The following is a 16,463-nucleotide window of genomic DNA, read 5'->3' as shown; positions in this document are numbered from 1 at the left end:
CGTGGTTCATTTTGATAGATGCTTACATTTTTGTCTTTCCCCTCCTCTCTTCAGGGGGATTCCTGCTCACCCCAGCTTTTCTTTAAATTGAAACTAATTGAGAAATTACCCCAGAAGGTTTTAGGACATACGGTATTTCCCAGCAGGCCTTGTTAGAAGGACTTCCCTTTGCCATGTGTCTCTAATTGTGCATCTTATCATCGTAGGACAGGGTTCTGTTCCTGGTTCTCCAGCCTTCTCAAACCAGCATGATCTGGGGAGACAGAGTCACCCTTCTTTACCCTTTATTTGTAAAATGGGAACAGACACCCATCCTGTAAGGCTGCCTCTGTATTCACTTCGGGCACACGGTGAGCCCGGGATAAGCCTTTATTGTCATTGGTGATGGTGCTAATCGTGTGTGTCCTGTGTGGCTTCTTTTGTTGACATGCTGAACTGTATTTGAGGTTTGGAAAGCTACTAAAAACACACTCTTGGGGCCCCTGGGTAGCTCAGTCGATAGAGCGTCCAGCTTCAGCTTAGGTCATGATCATGCAGTTTGTGGGTTCGAGCCCCGCATCGGGCTCTGTGCTGACAGCTTGGAGCCTGGGGCCTGCTTCAGATTCTGTGTGTGTCTGTCTCTGCCCCTTCCCTGTTTATGCTCTTTCTCTCTCTCTCAAAAAGAAATAAAACATTAAAAAAGAAATTAAAAAAAAAACCCCACACTCTCTACTCTGACTAATGCTTCAGGTAAAATGAATGTTAATGCTTCAAACGGACTGTATGGTGTGCATTTAATTTGATATGAAAACATGTATTATAGACTGAATTGTAAGTAAACCATTAACAAAAATTTTTAATTCTTTGTTTCCCTTTACAGTCAAAAGAGTAATTATTAAAATAGGCTGAAATAGATTACTTTTATGTGTTCCTAGGTTTTCACTCTCAACCCTGAATTAATGTTAGTTTCTAGTAAACGTTCTATGGAAGAGATAGCTTATCATAGAAGAAAAAAAATGAACATGGCAATGACAGCCGATGTGTGGGGTTTTTGCCTTTTAGAATCAAGCCTAGTAAATGTACAGAGGGGTCATTTTAGAGTAAATGGGATTAAAATGATACGTGGACTGAAGCAGTCTTAAGTAACTAATAATATGTTTGTTTCTACTTCTTTTTAAAAATCATGATGTCAGATGTGAAGTCAAAATAAAACTCTTAAATACCTCCAGACACAGATGGTACAATGCATCATCCATTATAAGAACATTTTCCTGCCAGCTTCCTCCCTCCTCCCCAAACTGGGGTTTCTATTTCACATTCCTGCCAAAAATATTTAGTTGTACCCTTGCAGTCACCCGCCTGACACCGTGAGCATCAGGAACAGGGAGAAGGTTTTGACATCCCTGTTTAGATCTGACCCCGCAAACGAACACCAATTTGATCAGCTAAAATACAGGAGACCTACAGCATTTGAACAAAAGTATGAATATTTTTAATAGCACTTATTTGGTCATAGTGGCAGCTCCCTCCCAGCACACAAGAGCAAATTTAAAGTGCTTCTGGGGGCGCCTGGTGGCTCAGTTGGTTGAGCATCCGACTTGGGCTTAGGTTGTGATGTCGTACTTCATGAGTTCGAGCCCCGCTTTAGGCTCTGTGCTGACAGCTCAGGTCCTGGAGCCTGCTTTGGATTCCGTGTCTCCCTCTCTGCCCCTCTCCTGCTTACACTCCGTCTCTGTCTGTCTCTCAAAAATAAATTAAATGTTAAAAAAACATTTAAAAATAAAGTATTTCTGTAATTCACATCACATTTGTCTTCTAAAGTTCTAGTGAAGAAGGAGTCCGGTTAGGGACTCACCCAGAGCATTAAGCTTCTGTTACTCGTTATTGTTATATAGACTGAAAATTAAAGTAGCTTGTTACAGTAGAGCTTTTCAGTACTTGCAGGCTGTGAAGAGTGAAGACGTGTCAGAATCACTGGGACTTACCGCGGGCTCTGTAGGATACAGAATATTGTTCACGCCCAGTCTAGAATACATTTCATGTAGAGCATAGGCATTTTTCCCCCCAATGAAAACAATGTGGAATTTGAGTTTGACATCACCAAAAGAGCATAGAAATGATGCCTTACATGAACCTAGTACTTTAAGAAGTTAAGTTTGGCTCTGAAGCCGGACATTCTGCCTTCAGATTCTTTTCTCGGCCACTAGGACAATTTGTCTTTGTTCCTTCGTGGGGTTGAAATGAAGATTTAATGAGTCAATAGGAGGAAAGCTTTTGGAATAGTCTGCAGCACAGAGTGTAAATGATCAATAAATGCTGGCTGTCATTGCTGTTTTAGTACTTCCAGAAATGGAAATGTAGATACGGAACAAGTGGCCCAAATGCAAATTGTACAAATGGCCTTTTGTTTCTAATCCAAGTTTTTGTCTTCATAATTCTGGCCGTCACCTTCTTCCCTCAATTATTATGCCTCCCCAACGAACAGTTTTACCAAGATAAAGATACCGGTAACAATGGGAAAACACAAAACAAACAGAATAAGTGTTCAATTCTGAGTCATTCAGAGTCTGCGTAAAAGCTAAAGCTAAAGCCTAAATTGAATTTTGTGTATTCGTGCCCAGTCCAGAGACTTCTCCATTTTTCTAGGTCGGAGATTGGAGGGCATCACTTTTTCACAGTGAAAGAACATTCTTTTTTGTAGCCCCATAATGCCTAACACCCCGATTCAGTTTTTTAAAGTTATAACTGAAATATGTGCTCGTAACAAATTAACAGTTCAGGAAGAGCACAAAATAAAAAGGGAAAGTCTCCTCGTGCTCTCTTGGGGTGACCCCTTGTGTGGTTGGTGTATACAGGTGTGTATGTGTGTGGCTCTGTATTTTAGAGATGTAATTTCTTAACAAAAGTTGAATTGTACATACTCTATTTTTCACATAGAAGGTCACCAACATTCTTCTAGGATTCAAGAGACCTTGTCATAATTTTGACACAGCCGCCATTTGTTGATGACCCAAGATGTTCTGTAAAGCACTTTTTTTCCTCAATGTGTCTTTTTGAAAATTTTAATTCCAGTGTACTTAACATATAGTGTTCAAGTAATTTCAGTTGTACAATATAGTGATTCAACAATTCAATACATTATTCAGTGCTTTTATTATATTTTTGAGAGAGAGAGAGTGAGCAGGGGAGGGGCCAGAGAGAGAGAGAGAGGAAGACAGAGAATCCCAAGCAGAATCCGTGCTGTCCGCACAGAGCCTGGTGCAGGGCTCAATCTCACAAGCCGTGAGATCATGACCTATGCTGAAATCAAGAGCCGATGCTTAACTGACTGAGCTACCCAGGTGCCCCAATAAGTGTATTTTTCATTTGCTTCACATATTTCACCGTCCTCCCACCCACCTCCCCTTTGGGAACCATCTGTTTTCTATATTTAAGAGTCTGGGTTTTTTTGGTCTGTCTCTTAGTTTGTTTGTTCATTTGTTTTGTTCCCTAAATTCCATGTGTGAGTGAAATCATATGGTATTTGTGTTTCTCTGACTTACTTCACGTAGCATTATACCCTCTAGCTCCATCCACGTTGCTGCAAATGGCACGATCTCATTCTTTTTATGGCTGAATAATATTACATGCTGTACATAAGCCACATCTCCTTTATCCAGTCATCAGTTGATGGACCCTTGGGCTGTTTGCATAATTTAGCTGCTGTTGATAGTGCTACAGTGAACATCAGGGTGCGTATATCTATAAAGTCCTTTTTGATTGCTGGTAGTGTGAGTTTCATGTACTTCATATTTTGTCTCTGAGCAAATACAAACAAAACTCTAACAGTGGAACTTAACTGCCTGCCGCGATTCACAGAAAACTCAACTCTTATACTCAGAAGAACTGCTTCAAAAAAATTTTTTTAATGTTTATTCATTTTTGAGAGACAGCACATGCACACGAGTTGGGTAGGGGGAGAACTGCTTTTGAAATCAGCTTTGTATTTGAACTCTTGGTTATCTTGGGTTAAAAAAAAAAAAGTATGAACTTGAAATCATTCCCATAACTGTGAAAGCAATTTTGTAGAAGAGATCTGAGCCAAAGCAAAATCGGGGAAATAAAGTCGTCACAGAAGCAACTATTTCTAGTTGGTTTTATCTTAGCTCAACTAATACACCATCTACTTGTCCTAGGTCTTGGGGTTTTTTTTAAACGCAGTTTTTTAAAATAAGCGTTACCAGAGCGTCATGTAATCCAGACAAAATGTTCCTGAAACCCTGGGGTGTCTGATGGCATGATGGAGGGAAGGTCCTGCTGACCCGGAAGTCTGAAGAGCTGACCCGGAAGTGGCTGCTCGCGAACTTGGAAGTATCGGTTGAGAGAGGAAGCCAGGAGGCTGCCGTACCCTCCGGTGTCATGAGAAGTTTGGATTCGGTTTCTCTCGCTTGATGCCCTTTGAGCAGAATTATTCTCTTAACGTACCTCTTCGCCAGGCTGCCCATCAGATTCAGCTGGGAACCTTTTTTTCTAAAATTCATGGGTTTCCTGCTGCCTCCCACCAGCACCACCCACCGCCTGGTGGTGGCCACCCAGGCCCTGTTTCAGGGAAATGTTAGAATAAACAGCCTTAGAGCAAGGCCTCTTAATCTGGGGGCCATTGCTTCATGAACTGTTTTGTGTTAGGAATTTTTGTGAAGAAACTGCGTAATTTTTCTCAGATCCTCAAAAGAGGTAGCTTACGCTCAGAAAAATTGAAACTGCAGGTCTGGGACATCTGTTACAAACCTGGCGCTTAAGTACTCCAGCCCTAAGGAAAATCGTTTATAAAGGTTTAAAATCTGTCCACCACCTTTGTGAACCCTTCAGCTGACGCGTGTTTGAAAATCTTACCCTCTTAAACTGATGCTTTATTATTTTAAACGGGTGCTGGTGGAATGGACAGGGAACTCCTGAAACAGATACAAGTTTATTTTAGCCTATATTCTGAATCCTAAAATACGCAGTTCATTGCTGGCCCAAGCATGCAGATTGGTAGTTTTTGAGACCTGAAGTGAGTTCTTGGATGTTCAGTCATAAACGATGAAGTGAATTTGTTGATATTGGACAGTCGTCACAGCTGTTCATTCTTCCTCCAAGCTACTAGTAGCTACTAGCTACTAGTTCATACTTCCTCCGAGCGGCTAGTTATTAATATCTCAGTAAAGATGCTTACAGCCTGCCCTGCCCCCTTGTCTGTTCAGGTCAGTTGATAGCCATCCATTCATTGCCAGCTCTATGCAAAGTGTGTAAAGTGGTCTTTGCCTTGAAGAACTCGCAGTCCAGTTGGGAAGCCAAGATATGTATTCCAGAAATATGAATGATCACCTATGGCGCTGTGTGTTAGCCACCAAATAATGTTCAAATAGAAAGATGCTCCAAGGGTTCAGCTGCAGTCAAGTCGTCTGTGGCTGGGGGAGGAGATGAGGTCCTTGGCTGTATCTAGAAGCACACACATGCTTAACCCAAGTTTAGTCACTGCAGCCTGTCAGTGTGGGTTTTCTGGGTCAAGTCTTGGGATGGTGTGTAATTAAATGTGGGTGGGCTTGTGGTGAAGGAGAATCCGATTTTTCCTCCACTCTAGCATTTTAAGTACCCACTTTTAGATACATTCATGACAGCTGTCTGGAATGTTCCCAGGGAGATATTAAAATGGCCCTAGAAATTTTTAAGCAGCTCTGATCCTTGAAGCTCTCCAGTTCAAGTTGACTTTGTTGGTAGCCACATACATTGGTCTTTAGTAGGCAGGGTTCCGAATATTGAGCCTCATTCAGAACGGGATTGCCCTTTTTCCTCTATCAAAGATACATACCTTCCCCCAAAAGTAGTATATACAAAAACAAACAAAAAAAACAAACAAAAACCCAGGTGATCCTTCATGAATAATTTCTACTAATTTCCCCAAACCAGTATGTGGGCTGCAAAGGGTAAATTTGTGTTCAAGCTTCTTTCTTTATGGAAAAGCTAGACATATTCAGATCCCTTTGAATTCTTTGTTTTACTTGGGGAAAATACCTAGATGATGGCATGGCCTCCATAATGATTCAGACATTTCAGGCCTTCTTCCTGACAAATAAGCTCAAATCAGAATGTTTAGCTGAAATTTTAGCAAAATAACATGTTTAATACCTGGCCACAGTGTTCACAGTTGCATTTTCAGAACGCTCTTGGCATTGTAAATGAAAATGTTGGTTGGCATGCAGAAGAATTGGAATATTTTAACAGCAATTTTTTTTTTAATTTTTTTTCAACGTTTATTTATTTTTGGGACAGAGAGAGACAGAGCATGAACGGGGGAGGGGCAGAGAGAGAGGGAGACACAGAATCGGAAACAGGCTCCAGGCTCTGAGCCATCAGCCCAGAGCCCGACGCGGGGCTCGAACTCCCGGACCGCGAGATCGTGACCTGGCTGAAGTCGGACGCTTAACCGACTGCGCCACCCAGGCGCCCCATTAACAGCAATTTTTTAAATCAATTTTATTCTTTAAAATCAGTTGTCTAACAAATATACACATTGCTATGTGCCAAGAACTAATATAAATTCTAGATGGAGAAATGTCACGGAGGAAACTGGAGAGGGTGATCTTGTTTAAAAAAAAAAACAACACTCCTCCAGCTCTGTTTTTCATTAAAAGATTTCTCTTTTAAGATCGTTTGCTTTCAGCATTTCTAAATGTTACTTTCTAATAAACATTCTCAAGTCAGGAACATGCAGAAAGTTTTCTCTTTAATAATGTGACTTAGTTTTCATTATAGTTTGCCTTAGCTAGTGGAATTATCCATATATTAAATGCTACATGTACTTTAGAATTAGAATTAATATTTCCAGGTGATCTTGTTTTTCAGAACCTTGAGACTTCTGTGACTCACTGTGTTTTAGTTACCACTCTTCTGGTCAAATCATCAAATGAGGTTCATGCATTATTGGCATTGATGGTCATTATGAGTTAAAGACTGAAGCCCAGCTGCCTCCCTGCCTGGTCCCTAACTCTCCAGGGGTGCCTCCTGTAGGAACCATTGCCACCTGGTGGGAGTTTTGAGCATCTAGGCCCCAGTGCTGGAATTCTGCAGGTGTTTTGTGGTTACTCCTGTCGTTTTGCCCATGTTGTTGGGGTAGCATTTACTGGTAGTCATGGACTTCTACAATTAATGGTCCAGAACTATTAAGTAAACTCCACTAATTCCTAAGAATTCACATGGTCCAACTTGATGGACTAAATTAACCAGAGGAAAGTCTAAACTCTTGTGTTCAGCAGTCAAGTTTGTTTTTATTAAGTTTAAGCTCTATGCCCAAGGTGGGGCTTGAACTCGTGACCCTGAGATGAGTTGTATGCTGTGTGGGTTGAGCCAGCCAGGTGCCCCTCAGCATTCAGGTTTTGTACCCATTAATTTAATTCAGTGGTTCTCAATCCTGGCCGCACATTAGAATCACTTGAGGAGCTTTTAAAAGGTACTAATAAATACTTGGGCCCACCTACAGATAGTTCATTGTGTATTTTTTACTTATTTATTTTTAAATATGTATTTTTGAGACAGCACACAAGCGGGGGAGAGGCAGAGAGAGAGAGAGGGAGACAGAATCTCAGGCAGGCTCCAGGGTCCGAGCTGTCAGTGCAGAGCCTGACATGGGGCTTGAACCCATGAACCGTGAGATCATGACCTGAGCCGAAGTCAGACGCTTCACCGACTGAGCCACCCAGGCACCCCTCATTATATCTGTATTTTTTAAAGCCCCATCCACAACTTTGGTGATTCTGAAGCGTAGGAGGCCGTTGCATTTTGTTGTTCTCTGTATTTTGGTTTTCTTGGCTGCATCTTTCCTGCGTTGTACTTGAACACAGCAGTCATTTGTCAGCCTTGTGCCGGTGCGCCTGTCCTTGTGTGTGCCCTCTAACTACCATGGGTCCTTATCAAGTTCGGACAGTTGTTTATGGGTCATTCAAGAGCAGCCAGAGTTTTCAGCCCTCTCTGAAAAGCATTTTCTGGCCATAGAAGTGACACCTTCCTTCCGGTTTCAGCAAATGAGAACTAGTTTAGCATTTAATGTTGTTCTTTGCCTTGCTGATTAGTCTGAACAGAACCCCCCGTGACTTCCCATCAAATGATATAGGCACTTGCTGGAGGCTTTCCTTTCCCCAGCATTGTTCTCAGCCCTGAATGGGACAGCAGCTAAGAGGATAGCATGGAGCCAGGAGCTGGCGTGCTCGTGGACGAGACACGTGTAAAACAGAGGACGGGCATACTTTGGTCTGGACGGTCGAGCGCTGTAGGACATTGAGGGAGAAAAGAGACCTCTCTGGGATAGCACCAGAGGAAAGAGGCTCTAGAAATAGAATCCTGGCGAGCCTTGAAAGGTGTATGGTCAGGGTTCAGGTGGTGAAGGTCGCTGAAATTCCAGGCCTGTAGAATAGTCTAGTAAAGAAGGGCACAGAGGTGGGAGTGATTACATCACACGAGCACTGTGAACACCTAGAGGGTAGGAATAGTTGAGCAGTAGAACTCCCACAGGCAAGATGAAGCCGCCCGTTCATTACAAAGGACCCTCACATGCCCACCTGAGGGCTTGGCCCTGCACGGGAGAAGTTCTCCGAAGCCCTTGTCTACACGTCTGAGCTCTGGTGAGAAGGAGCGATGGCCTCTGGTGGGCGGACTGTCCACAAAAGCCTGCATGGGCAGCGTGGATTTTCTCCATGTTAGGAATGTCCCGTATCTTCCGGAGGAAAGTGGTTACGCAGGTGTATGCATGTACCGAAACTCGTCAGACTACACGGTGGTGCATTTTCTTCTATTGAAATTATACCTCACGTTACAAATATTTTTTGAAAGATGTGGTTAAAAAGAAGAAAGAGGGGCGCCTGGGTGGCGCACTCGGTTAAGCGTCCGACGTCAGCCAGGTCACGATCTCGCGGTCCGTGAGTTCGAGCCCCGCGTCAGGCTCTGGGCTGATGGCTCAGAGCCTGGAGCCTGTTTCCGATTCTGTGTCTCCCTCTCTCTCTGACCCTCTCCCGTTCATGCTCTGTCTCTCTCTGTCCCAAAAATAAATAAAAACGTGGAAAGAAAAAAAAAAATTAAAAAAAAAAAAAAAAAAAAGAAGAAAGAAATCTATGGATCCAAAAACTTAAAAACCAGAGTAGCCAGTGGAAATTTATGACAAAGATTTGAATTCAAATACCTTACAAAAGTTTTTTGAGAGACAATCAGAGAAATTTGAATACTGAGCAAATATGCAATAATCTTTTTAAAAAAAATTTTTAATGTTTATTTATTTTTGAGAGAGAGAGTGAGAGTGAGGGAGGGGCAGAGAGAGAGGGAGACACAGAATCCGAAGCAGGCTCCAGGCTCTGAGCTGTCAGCACAGAGCCTGATGCAGGGCTTGAACCCATGAACGGTGAGATCATGACCTGAGCCGAAGTCCGACACTTAACTGACTGAGCCAACCAGGTGCCCCTGCAATAAGCTTTTGTTTAAAATATTTTAGATTTGAAAGTTTTAATGCTGTAATTATTTTTAAGAGCCCTTTATTTTAGGAACGTATACTAAAATAGTTATGGATGAGAGTGGTAAGCCCTCTAGTTTTTGCATCCCAGTAATCCTCAGTGTGGGTGGAGGAGTCTAGGTGGGGCCAGGTAGCTCCCACGGTTGTTGAAGCCCTTAATGGGCACGCAAGGATTTGTTCTACTGGCGTCTAATTTTGTACGTGCTTGTGGTTTCAGTAATAATAAAAAACTGTTGGTGTGTTTGCATTTTAAAAGTCCTCACTGGTTCTTGAATAGGAGCGTGCTTAGTGAGTGTTTGTCCAGGAAGAGTGTGCTGGAACTCGGGGATTATAACTGCTGAGATGTGGGAGAGGTGACTGTAGTAATTTCGCAGCAGTGATGAGTGGGGTTGGAGAAGGAGGGACAGAGGCAAAGGCCCTGCGTTGTTTACTTCACTTAAAGTAAGTCAGAGGCGCTCTAGACGTTTCCTGTTTGATGTTGGGGGAGCACATTAGGTCAAAAGGGCACTATGATTTGGAAGGCTGCATTCAATGTTGCCTGTGTATGCAGGGGAGGAAGGTGGGTTTGTGGAGTCCCCGAGGGAGGCCCCATGCCCGCAGAGCTATAGCAGAGGGCACTGGTGCTGTTGATTCACGGACAGAATTAGGAAACGTGGGTTCTGGTCCAGCTCCGAAGTCAACAAGTGTCCCTGGCTTTCAGAATTCTTAGCTTGGATAAATGACAGTTAAAATTGAGGTGGTAATGCCCCACTGTGACTATTTTGCCTCCCTCCACTTTTTTTTTATTAGGGGGTCATTGCTTTAAACCAGTACTTTTGAAAGTGGGCCACCTGCACCAGAGTCTCTTGGGACAGCGCCGTGGAGATGTCAGAAATGGCCACCACTCGGCCCCATCCCAGTTCTGCAGAATGATGTCACAGCAGCAGGTGCTTGGGAACCTGCACTTTAACAGATATCCCAGATGATTGGTATCAACAGTGGAGTTTGAAGAGAACAGTTGTAGAATCTATCATGGTTCTTTTTTTCCTAATTGACTTAGAATACAATCAGTATTTAAATGTCTTTTCTTCTAAGGATCTAAGGAATTTCAGAGCTTGAAGAGAGAAAGTTGTGATCAAATTCTTACCATAGCACATTGTGGGTAGATTTAAATTTTTTATTTGTATTAGTAAGTTAGGTTTACAACACATAATTTAGGAAATAAACACAAGGAAGAAAAAATTATAACAACCTATAATTCTTTGGCCTTGGAAAATAAGTGTTAAGCAGGTTTATTCTAGATCCTTCCAGACTTCTTCTAATATGTATATGTATAATCATGCACCAAAATAAGTTTATTTTCTCTGAACAATTTAATAACTTATTTTTAAAACTCACTAACACACTGGGGCACCTGGGTGGCTCAGTTGGTTAAACGTTCAACTCTTGATTTCAGCTCAGGTCATGATCTCAGTTTGTGGACTCAAGCCCCGCATTGGGCTCAGCACTGACAGAGTAGAACCTGCTTGGGATTCTCTGTCTGCTTCTCTCCTTGCCCCTTCCTCACTTGTGCTCTCTCTCAAAATAAAATAAATAAAGTTAAAAAAAAAAAAAAACTTCGCTAATACATTATGCTTATCTTTCTGTGCTAATAAATGTCCACCCACATCAACATTTTTAAAAATTGTTTTAAGTTTATTTGAGGTGGGGGGGGGGGGCAGAGAGAGAAGGGAGAGAGAATCCCAAACAGGCTGCGCACTGTCAGCACAGAGCCCGATGTGGGCCTCGAACCTACAAACCATGAGATCATGACCTGAGCCGAAACCAAGAGTCAGGTGCTCAACCTACTGAGCCACCCGGGTGCCCCTCTGCACCAACATTTTTAATGGCTACCTAGAATTCCTTCGTGTCAACATACCACAGCTTATTTCACTGGTTTCTTATTGGCATACTGCGGTATCTGCCTCTTCACTGTTTTACTCATGCAGACAATAAACATCCTTCTGTATCTTTTTGTACCTCCTTAGGATAAAATTTCTAGAAACAAATTGCTAGGCAAAGCATTTTCTTACTCTTTTCTTAAAATGATTTTGAACAGGGACGCCTGGGTGGCTCCGTCACTTGAGTGTCCGACTTTAGCTCAAGTCACGATCTCATGTTTCTTGAGTTGGAGCCCCACATCGGGCTTTGTGCTGACGGCTCGTAGCCTGGAGCCTGCTTTGAGTTCAGTCTTTCTGTCTCTCTACTCCTCTGCCCACTCATGCTGTGTGTCTCATAAATAAGTAAGGAAAGAAGGAAAGAAAGGGAGGGAGGGAGGGAGAAAGAAAAGAAAAGAAAAGAAAAGAAAAGAAAAGAAAAGAAAAGAAAGATTTTGAACACACTTAATAGTCACTCTAAAAAATGGCAAGCACAGGGAAAAGTTAACATCTGCATAGCTTCCAGATGTGTGTATTTATATGTATTTTAATAGAATCACATATGTAGAATTTTATCTGCTTTTCTTATTTAATCATATGTTGTAAACATCTTTTCCATGTCAGCCACATTGAAAATACTGTGCTATGCCTGTATACGTTAATTATGTGCAGTCATTTAACCACATCTTCCGCTTGAGTCCGTGAACAAATATTAGGCACTCCAACTACACAAAAGCAGTGTAGTAAATGTGAGGAGAGAGAGTTGATTTGAATGGTTTCGTGCCCTCAGAATACTCACAGACTAGAAGGGAGTCTTAGACGGTCCCAGGAATTATCTGGCACCTTGTCTTACTACAGATCCTGTAAGAGAGTCCGAGAGGTAAGAGGGCTGTGCGAGTCACGGAGAAAGGAACGTCATTTTTATTCAGAGAGGTCAGGGAAGGCTCAGGAGAGGGGGTGATGGAGGGCTTGACCCTGTGAGGGGGGAGGAAGGAGCGTTCCTAAGGTACAAAGTGCTGTCAGGAGAATGAGAGACGCCCACTCTCAGCATCCCAGTGACTGGGCTGCAGTCCTCACCTCCACAGGGACCCCGGGCATGGTGGGAAACAAAGGTGGAGAGGAAATAAGATGTGCCAGCTTGTGGGTGGCCTAGAATATGTGGCTAAACAGGGTGGGCCGCGTTTCCTGAGCAGAGGGGAGTGTTTTAGCTTTGCTCAGGTGCGTTTGAGCCGGAATGCCACCAGGACTCCAGGGGCCGGGCTGTTGCTCTGTAGCAGTGTGCTCGAGGCGCGTGAGGGAGCAAGAGGGCAGTCAGGATCCTACGCTGCTGGCTCTACCCGGGCTGGGTGGTAGCAGCCAGGCCAGGAAGAAGGGAGGGAGGTGGAAGGACAGGCCCGGGCGGACCCGGATGTGGTGACAAAGGGAAGGTTGAGGGTGAAGGCGGCCTTGGGGTTTGAGTTTGGGCAGCTTGCACGGTACTGCCATATATGCAGGAAGAAAATGCAGGGAGAAAAGCCCTTGAGAAGATGAGGAGTTGCATAAATCTTCAAAAAAAAAAAAAAAATTGAACCCACTTCGTTTGGTCCTAACATCACACACTCGTGCACCCGTCTCCTTCCTGACAGGCAGTAGTCTGGAATACCCCTGTAAGTGCGGAGGCCTTCAGTCAGGAGGACCGTTCAACACCCAGACATCCCGGCATGAGCAAGAAGCGGGGACCACGGAAGGGAGACCCCTCGGCGGCCAGGACGCCTTCCCCTCTCAGGAAAGCGCGCTGTCTCCCGTGAACCTGACCGACGACCAGATAGCCGCCGGCCTCTATGGTAATTCCCCTCACTTGGTCCCTCTCAGCCGTAGGCTTTTGGGACCGGCATTGCCTGCGTTCCAGTCTGGTGTCAGTGTGCCTTCTAGATTGGCCTGGAATAACCACTGACCTAAGAACCAAACGTTAGGAAGGTAGGCCTAGAATATCTTTTACGAAGACTTACCAAAGAAAGAGGTGTGCTATCCCCAAAGAAAACTCATCTAATTTTGTGAATTATGAAATATTTTAAACACCATTTCATTCTTCCACAGTCTGGCAGGCAGCAACTTTTCCCAGATCATCTCAGCTGAAGGAAAAGAATAATAACAGTCCCTATTTTAGTGCCTAAGTGATTTTTGAGGCCCACATGAGATACAGCGTCACTTTATACAGTGAAACCTAATACAAATGCTAGTTGTCATTGCTTTTGTTATGTCTGGAAGTACTAATGGGTTTTTTTTTCCATTTAAAAAACTTGAAATTATTTTCTTTGTGTGCATACATTTTTTCCATTGGATTCTGTGCAAGTTTCTCATATGTACATGCCAAGATCTAGATTGACATAAATGTGGTGAAAAACCAAACATACGTGAGGAGAGATTTCTCGTTCACTTAACTTGTGCGCATATGAGTTATGTTAATTTCGATCGCCTCGATTCCTTTTTTCACAGTATGTACCAACAGTGAAAGCACGCTGAAGTCGATCATGAAGAAGAAGGATGGCAACAGAGATTCAAATGGAGCAAAGAAGAATCTGCAGTTTGTTGGCATTAACGGAGGGTAAGGAAGATGGCGGTCCGAGCGTCTCTCCATGGTCTGTCTGTCTACTTTGCCTCCTGCCTCCTCGAGTCCCATTCAAAGGTGGCTAGTCTGGGCTGCTGCCACATTTTGGTGATGGAAGATCCCCTCAGAAAGGTGCAGTTGGGCTTCTGTCCTCTCCTCTTCTCGCTCTCTTTAAGGATATGCCACTCACTCTTGAAAGGACACCTGACGGAGCTGAGCTATTGACATCTTCTCACCTCTGATCTGAAACCGGTAGTCTTCAACAAAAGCAGCAGGCAGCAGGTGTCCCGCGGTGTTGGCCAACTTGTGCTTACCTGTATGAGACTCAGAAACACACAGAAAGAGGCGAGAGAGCCTCACTCCACGGGCCGGTGATGGCCGTCCACTCGTTGAGAATGGGCTGTTAGCTCTCCGTGCATACAAACAAAATTGTAGGGCCTTTCACTTGATGAGTAATCCAGCCGTGCGTCACTTCTTGACTCTCTAAATAGAGTGTTTATTAGCTGTTTATTCTTTTGTTTCTCATTGAGCCAGATAAGTAGTGCAGCCAATTTGTCTTCCTACAGTTGAATCAGAGCAGCTAATCTATGAATCCATATATGGCCTCGACAAGAAAGCAGTAGGGCAGTTATTGGAGGTAATATTTATAGCAAAGTGTACCGTAGAGATTTAACTTAATGAGGCCTGTTTTCTGAATCTTTGAAGTCGTATTGGGTGATGTGGCCCAGGAGGTCTTGGAGGACATATGGACCAGAGAAACTATGGGTTACTTACATAATCGGTTCACCATAACACTGGTACAGTTAATGAAGCAAAACAGGAAGAATGTAAGGGAGAAGAAAAGGCACAGAAAAAAATGAACCACTGCAGACCTTAACTTCTTTCATGAAGTTAAGTTTCCTTTGATTTCTACTAAGCCAGAGGTGCTGTATTCATACATATTTTTTCCTACAAGTGTATAATGATACCGATTGGGAACCCAAGTTATCCCTTTTAAGTCAGAGCCCATTCAAAACCACCAGATTTTTAAATAGAACTTACTTTGAACTTCTAAATGCAGGGTCTAAAACCACTGGTGAAATGTCCGGAGTCAGTTAGCTTTCCCTGCATAAAAACTTCTGTCACGGGGTCTTTCCGGGCACGCCTTGCATCTCCTGAACTCCCAATTGCCACCTAGGTATGAAACAACTTCAAGTGATGATTCCAGCTCAGATGAAAGCTCTTCCTCCGAGTCAGATGACGAGTGTGACGTCATTGAGTATCCTCCTGAGGAAGAGGAGGAGGAAGAGGAGGACGAAGACACTCGGGGAATGGCGGAAGGGCACCATGCAGTTAATATGGAAGGTTTCAAGTCCACCAGGGTGGAAGATGAAATGCAGGTTCCAGAATGTGAACCTGAGAAGGTGGAAATCAGAGAGAGGTGTGGTACACTCCCCTCCCCTCCCTAACCTTTCCCACGTTCAATGTGCTTGGGCAGAAGAGCTGTCCAGTTAGGAGATTTTGCAATTGTAACTATTGGTTTGGTCTTTCTGACCCCCAAAGGAAAGCTAAACTTCATCCTCAAAGGTACGACCATCGCGTCTGCTGCTCATAAATATAGGTGGAGGGGGATAAGTTCTAGGTCTCTCAGAGGAGCGGCAAAGGGAAGGGCTCCTCAGCCTGTCACCTTTGTTTCCTTTAAACCTATTCGCGATCTAATTTTATATGTGGAGCCACTGTCCACAGAACTATTAAGTGCCACTGAGGTTTCCATTGTTTGGACAACCCACCTTATATTTAAAGGCATATCAGAATTTTGTGTGGCCAGCACATTTCTTTCAAGGTTTCAGATTATATCATTAGCCATTTTTCTGGATACTGGTGTCAGTATTGTTATGGTAACATCTCTGTGCATAAGAGGAACAGTGTTTTAGCCTCAGGGACCACATTCACCGTAAAGATGATGTAATCAGTCACATGTCTATATTTTGTTGCTCAGTGAGTGATAAGGAACACCACAAGAATGGGTTTGGGAATATCCTGAACAGCAGCTAAAATATCAAATAAATACTCTGATTGAAATGTATCTAACGATGCAGCAGATTTTATAGATTGTTAGCAAATAGAGAATCAATGCTTATAAAACAGGAGAGACTAGAACAGATGGAAATTTCAAGATGGTTTTTCCACTGTGTGAAGTATAAATAGAACATTTCACTAAACTTCTATTTAATTGTGCAAATGGAAGTTTAACTACATGAATACGAGGTAAGTGTTTCTAGTTTATATTTCCAAGTATTTTCATGTGGCTCAGGATCTTATCATCTAGATTTTTTTTTAACAGCTTTATTGAGATATAATTTGTGTACCATGTGTCATGCAATTTTTAAGTTGATATTTTCAGGAGGGTTCCACACTTGCAGAGTTCACAGGCGTGGTTTACTGGTCAGCATAACGGATATGTGGTAACACAGACTGCATCAACCTCTTACGATTGAAAATATTTTTG

At 43.2% G+C, this 16,463-nt stretch overlaps 1 protein-coding gene across 3 annotated transcripts in view; it reads left to right on the top strand.

The window, feature by feature from the left end:
• Positions 1-16,463, top strand: part of KANK1 (KN motif and ankyrin repeat domains 1) — a 66,984-nt gene that overhangs the window by 39,157 nt on the left and 11,364 nt on the right. For 2 of the 3 annotated variants that reach the window (XM_030293250.2, XM_030293253.1), the window contains exons 3-5: positions 13,014-13,211; positions 13,864-13,972; positions 15,153-15,395. In XM_030293250.2, coding sequence (XP_030149110.1) covers positions 13,014-13,211; positions 13,864-13,972; positions 15,153-15,395 — 550 coding nt within the window. The remainder of the gene's footprint in view (positions 1-13,013; positions 13,212-13,863; positions 13,973-15,152; positions 15,396-16,463) is intronic. The other variant, XM_032595546.1, reaches the window with a different exon arrangement.

Source organism: Lynx canadensis, chromosome D4 (assembly GCF_007474595.2).
Source record: "Lynx canadensis isolate LIC74 chromosome D4, mLynCan4.pri.v2, whole genome shotgun sequence".
NCBI lineage: Eukaryota > Metazoa > Chordata > Mammalia > Carnivora > Felidae > Lynx > Lynx canadensis.
Note: the sequence above shows the minus strand (reverse complement) of the source record. Positions and strands in the feature narration are given on the sequence as shown.